Raw genomic sequence first — 6,496 nt, 5'->3', positions numbered from 1 at the left:
ATTCTTCCTTGCACCGAACAATACTTCCTTGTCGCTCTCATACCCATCCTTTTAGGACTCCTAATGAATAGTCCGCCTTGTGAACCAAGAGTTGTTTGTGCTATGCAATCAAACACTTAATTCAATCTTTTTTTGGCTGTTCCAATACAATGTTGTAGGCTCTCACTTGTTGGTTCATACCAGTTTTACTCTTGGGTTCGAAGCCAATTATTTTGAGTTCCCTTGATACCATTTTGTTGGTGTAAGTTATAATTTTCATCACTGTATATCTCCCTCTCTATTCTCGTGGTTCCACGAACTACGATTGCTCTGACTTTCTCATTGCACAGTGAGAATACGTAGGCACGAGGATGCGAATCCTTGGCGAGCATACTTCTAATTATTCCTTGTCTCGCCTTAGGGCATCATTCACATCTTTTATGATCCATTACCTACCTTCACTCATTACTGTTCATTCCAATGACATATTGTTTTCTTGGAAATCAGATACACTTTCTTTGGAATTCCATATATACCCTTTTAGGACGCCTAATGAATAGTCCGCCTTTGTACCTAGAGTTGTGTGGCTTATTGCCAGATATTTAATTCCTTCTTTTTGGCCAAGATGCTTGTTTCCCTCTATGGTGCGAATCCCATTTCTCCTATGGATTCCAATATACCTTGACTTTTGGTTTCAAACTATACTTGTTCAGTCACTCATCACCAAATATTCTATTTTGTGACTTTGGTCACTTCACTCCATTCATCTCCACGATGCATTCATATTCTATCTTCATTCACTTCATGTGATATACCTAGTCTCTGAGCCAAATACAATATACCTTTGAGCTCCATCTTGCATCTCTTTGTGGACCAAGAGCCGATTTGTTTGTATTATAAGTCCTCTCATTGCTTAGACGGACATATCCTTACTTACTTTGCAGCCGTATACAGGCAATCCTTCTTTTCGGTTATTCCAACACATTGTTGTAGGCCCTCACTTGTTGGTTCACACTAGTTTTACTCTTGGATTCATGTTTTCACCCCTTGTTGGAGTTCAAACCATACTTTTCTTTCGTTCAGACCATACTTTGATCACAATTCTTTTCATCTTCCACCACTAGTTCTTTGAACTACGGAGCTCTGAATTCCTTATTGCACTATGAGGATACGTAGGCATGATGGCCCTAATCCTCACCGAGCACTATATCTATTCTTTTTCTTCTTCCCTATTCTTTTGCGAGTAATCTTTAGATATCACACCTATTCGAGTGAGAACAATCAAAACGGTTCCCATGGAGTACCATGGGTGTTATGGGTGCTAATACCTTCCCCTTGCATAACTGACTTTCTTACCCAACATATCTCTTTCCCCGGGGTTTTATCGATTTTTTCCCTTTCCTTTGGGAATAAATAAAGTTCGATGGCGACTTTGTTGTATGTTCGAGCATGCGATACGTTCAAGTATATTTCTACTAGCTTCAGCTGGTGATTCTGCTGGGGATGTTACGCTACTTGGAGTACTTCCTAGACGCTAAAAGGAGTCGAGCTTAGTTTTGATTTCTCTCTTAGCTTGCTTAGGGTGTTTATCTTTGCGCTTTACTCGCTTTATCATTATATTCATTTTCTCTGTATATTATGGATATTATCTGTTATGCTGTTGTTGGGTTGGGATATATTACATGAGAGAGAAGTTCTATAACCGAGCTTAGTATACACATAGGATAGACTCGTGGATAGTCGTGCACGCATGCGTTTCGCGTGTAACCACACCCAGACTAGATTCACTTGAAAATACCTTTGTCCTGTGAGCATTCACTACATCATCGTATTTTTATTTCGAGTCGATGACTCTGGGAGACCTTCTAGGGACCACCTTGGAGCATAGTCCATACCTGTGAGGGGGATATGGGGTTTTTCTTGCAGGAAAACATAGACTCTACATATCTTTATTCTCATGGACGTCAAACCTTTGATCTTATATCAGGCAGTATACACAAATTATCCGGATTATTGGTGTTGTTAACCTATGGTATTGCATTTTTGTACATATGTTAGAGCTTTGAACTCTGGTTGCTATGCTGTCATGCTTTGAATTTATGGGTGTTGCATAATTATTTGCATTCCATCCACAACATGTGCATTCATCCATTTGCATTTCATGCATGTTAACCAAAAAACTCACCCTATCCATTCCTCCGTCAGAAAGACAACGATTCACCGACATCAATCATTCAAGGATCATGGAAGAGACTAAGAGCATTGACCGAGCTAACATGGTTTTGGGACTATTTTTGGATAGCATGACAACAAACTTCTCAAATCGGGTTGTGATAGATAAGAAAGCTGAAGACAGTCTGAAGAAATGTAACAAACAGAAGGTGGCTGCAAGCGTTCTGCCACTTCTTCCTCAAGAACAGCGTTTACTTCCACATCAGAGGTCTGCTCAAAGCGACCAGAAATTGAAGCAGAAGAAAATCAATCAGAAGAACAACGATCAAGAAGGGAGATGTCCTCACTATGATCCAATTCCTATGAGTTACGCACATCTGCTAGCTATATTGGTTAATGTTGGGGCAATTGTGCCTAAACAAATCGAGTCTGCTAGATTTCCCTACGGTCGTAAGCATGACCCTCATGCCATATGTGGATATCATGCTGGATACGTAGGCCATTCTATAGAGAATTGTTACCCTTTCAAGGCCAAAGTTCAAGAGCTCATCAATCAAAAGCTATTGAGCTTTACACCTGTGATTGATGAAGCGCCTGTTGAGAAAAGGTTTGAATACAAAGGTCCTCCGATTCATGTGCAAGTTCCTCCACCTGTGGTTCAACCTGCTATGCAGTATCCGAATCAAGGATACTACCCTGGAATGTCGTTGGCCTATCCCGAGGCATCATATTCTACTACGGTTGCACCTCAGTACACCTATCCTGGGGCACCCTATGTCCCATTTGGGGTTCATTACGGTCAGACTTCTTATTAGACAGTCAATCCTGGTTTGGTACACTCTATCCAAATGTTCCAACCTATGGCTATTCCTCAGACTCATTCCAACCACCAGCCTTTGAAAATGTATTATTCCTCGTTTATATCTTAATTAACAATTTTAAATCAACATAAATTTTAAATATAAAACTGAATATATTTGAGAAAATAAACAGGACCTTATATTGTTGGCCACTAATAAACACATAGATTTGGTTTGAAATAAACAACTCCAATTTTACACAAAAACATCCATAATGTAGTTATATACCAGATACAGATTTCTCACAAAGTATACAATGATATTACAAATGACTCGACTTCTACACAACAGCAAATAAAAGCTATTAAAGAATTCGCACACTGCCACACAGTTCAAAATTATTGCATTGTTGCCAATAACTTTAAGAACCCCTTATTAGCTTTACCATTTTCAAAGGTATAGGCACAACAACAATACTTATATGCTGATAAACGTGAGCTAATTTAAGATGATGCAGTTTTGGTGTTTGGGTTGAAAGGACGCTGCTCAGCACAGGTAAGAACATCATGGGTCCCGCCTTTATCACGACCGACACCGAGAAGATCAAGATAGAATAGGAAATGGGAAGCAATATTGTTCATCGAGTCAACATCACCTTGTCCACAAACACCTTCACCATAGAGAATGTTCATTGTAGCGCCGAAACCAGGTACGCGGTTCCCCATTGTGTCGTTCTTGGTAGGCTTCCAGTTACCAACGAAGGCATCGTGAGCAGAGGGTTGTGCCTTTTTGACTGGCGTCATCCATTTCCAAATTGCAGCTTGGAAAGCAAGGGTTGCGTTCTGCTCTATGTATTCTGGATGGTCAAGGAGATTCACCTTCAGAGCTTCTCCAGCAGCTCCATAATTGTAGTTCCTATGTTGATGGTAGCAATAAGCAGAGTCATAAAATACGCTACTCTTTCAAGAAACAGATAAATAAATACCAGAACAATTCAAGTAAAACCAGCTCCATAACACATAAACACAATTGGTTTTTATAGAAGTGTGCATGCAATTCAGGTTTAAATCTTCACAGGACTTGAGTGTTGCCTAAACACTTGAAGAAACATGTTACTTACGCTCATCATCGATTGTAACATCACTGATAAACCGATAATCTTGTAAGTTGTGTTCAATATTAACATTCAACGGATCAGACTAACTTGGTACTCTGGTCAGGGATATTGCAAACATTCTATTGTAAGATTTTAATTTTAGTAGTGGTAGACATATACGTACCAGTAAATAGGAATGGCTCCGCGTCCGTAGTATTCAGCCCCAGGAGTGCAGGGGTATGTTAATTTGTAATAGTCATCACAATATGTCTGGCTAGGACTCATTTCATGATTGTAACATAGACCCCAGGCCGTAGGTCCACCAGTTGCTACTCCATAACCACCTGGCATCAGCATTACAAGAACAATAAGCATCTAAATTGTCAAAGTTAGAACCCAACCAAATCAGCCACTTCAACGATATTCAAGTTTTACTACACAAATGAAAAACCTAATTCAGATCCATCAAATATTATCTTTCACTAAACACATCTCTATCTAGGTAGTCAACAGTGGCCACCATACCGCCGTTGTGTAAGTAGTACACAAAATCCCAATATGTTGCCTTTTTCAGTAGCAGCTACTAGGCCTCTACAGTGAAGCTCCTTGAACTCCTTAAATATAACCACAATTTAAAGCAATTTCCATTGCTCTTTTTGGATGTGTTTTTTTGTCATTTTACCCTAAAACTCATTTGCTTTATATTGAGCTTGAATATTATTAGTTATGACCATGTCTTCAATTCAGTATATTTTTCTATTTTATAACTTTTATGAACATATATATCACACATACACAAACACGTGAACATTATAATACAGGCCCAAAAAATCCCCAACTCGTTTTTTTATGATCTTGCTTCAAAAAGCTCGATCTTGACCACGCGGGAAAAGAAAACAATCTTTCTCTGATCATAGCACTCTCGGGCATCCTTAACACGTAAGATCTTACAATCCAACACTCGATCTTGACTACATTGATCCAAAGTATAAATTTCTTGTATTGTTGTCCTAAACTTCACCGTAGGCGTAGCAGCCATAACATGCCCTGCTATGGGGGTCGGCCACTTCGCTCCTCAATCTCCTATTAACTACACATGCTTCTATCATACCTCGCTCCTCAATCTCCTATTAACTACACATGCTTCTATCTTACCGTCAAATATGCCACATTTCATTTCAATCATAAATCAAGAAGTAAACAACCACGACAACATCAACAACAACTCAATTTCTTACATAATCACTAGCAACCAAGGTTTTAAAAGATGGTTCATTACTCAAAAACGGCCACGGCAAAACAATAGTGGAAGATGCCGATACCGATACTTTTACTCACCTTTTTTATTATAAAGAACAATTTATAGTTAATTCACACCGTGAAGACCGCAATCAATGTCACAAAACTCGCACCGACCGAAATAGCGAAAGCTTTTATGTGCCGTTATTTAAAACCCTACAACTAAGCAGTTAAGATGTCAACGTCACTCAACATCATATGCAATCAAGATCTGCAGCAGACCATTCAATCAAACCACAACAATTCAGTTAACCCAACTTTACAAACATGATAGACTCAGATCTAAAATCTTCTCAATCCCACTTCAAAATCAAATATCCAAAATTCCACAAATACCAAAGACAAATCTGATTATCAAATACATCTCTAACCACTAATATACTTAGAAAATACCAAAGGCAAATCCAATTAACAGTTTGCAATTTCAGCTATTATTTTAAAAAAAAATATAGTTAATATCAAAAACTAAGTTGCTACATTCCTACAATTTAGTAACTAAATTTACTAAATTAAGATAATTACTAAAAATAAAAATAAAATAAAAAAATGAAAAAACAAAAAACAAATCTAAGAAGAAATCTTACAAGAGGTTTTGGATCCAACGTGTCCAAGAAAAGCAGCAATCTCCATCATCTGCATAGTTTTATTCCCGGTAGTCCCAAACCCCTGCGGCTCAAAAAGCGCAGCCGCATTTATAAACGAATGATAATCCCAAAACCCAACGGCATGAGCTACCGGAGTGTTTCTCTTCGAAAACAGATTCTCGAAATGATAGGTTTGAAAATAATCGCTTATCGTCAAATTACAACAATAAATCGACCAATTGTTACATTCCCAGCCTTGCGTACAGTACTTTTTTCCGCGTTTGTATTTCACTTGTAACTTAGGGTTTCTATCGTCGCCGTTCACGGTGGTTATTGCGTCGGTGAGAAGAATAACGAATGCGAGTAACAAAACGACAGCGTTTTGTTTCTTCATCTTCTCTTCGGAAATGAGAGAATGAATGAAACGAAATGCTAGTAATAAAGTGTTTAGTGCTAGTGGTTGAATGTGTTTATATGTGGTTATGGATTGAACGGTTGAGGATTGATCGGACGGTGGAGAGAGTGTTGGTGGAAATTGTGGGGACGTTGAAGTGTTGGATGTTTAA

General features: G+C 38.5%; 1 protein-coding gene across 1 annotated transcript; it reads right to left on the bottom strand.

Annotated features, from left to right (window-relative positions):
• Positions 1–3,127: 3,127 nt before the first annotated feature.
• LOC127128346 (chitinase-like protein 1) lies at positions 3,128–6,496 on the bottom strand. Its single transcript, XM_051057599.1, has 3 exons — positions 5,931–6,496; positions 4,232–4,391; positions 3,128–3,866 (listed from the first exon to the last, which is right to left on the bottom strand). Exons 1-3 carry the CDS (start codon positions 6,322–6,324, stop codon positions 3,455–3,457), a joined length of 966 nt encoding a protein of 321 aa, XP_050913556.1. The 5' UTR covers positions 6,325–6,496; the 3' UTR covers positions 3,128–3,454.

This window comes from Lathyrus oleraceus, chromosome 3, assembly GCF_024323335.1.
Source record: "Lathyrus oleraceus cultivar Zhongwan6 chromosome 3, CAAS_Psat_ZW6_1.0, whole genome shotgun sequence".
NCBI lineage: Eukaryota > Viridiplantae > Streptophyta > Magnoliopsida > Fabales > Fabaceae > Lathyrus > Lathyrus oleraceus.
This window is presented reverse-complemented; position numbering and strand designations above follow the sequence as displayed.

Bases quoted from the DNA above. Each gene is read 5' to 3' on its own strand.
- LOC127128346 (XM_051057599.1), bottom strand. From the start codon at position 6,324: ATGAAGAAACAAAACGCTGTCGTTTTGTTACTCGCATTCGTTATTCTT. The intron at 4,392-5,930 runs GTAAGATTTCTT...TGCTGATGCCAG, and splicing joins CGTTGGATCCAAAACCTCTT to GTGGTTATGGAGTAGCAACT. The intron at 3,867-4,231 runs GTACGTATATGT...CCATCAACATAG, and splicing joins GGAGCCATTCCTATTTACTG to GAACTACAATTATGGAGCTG.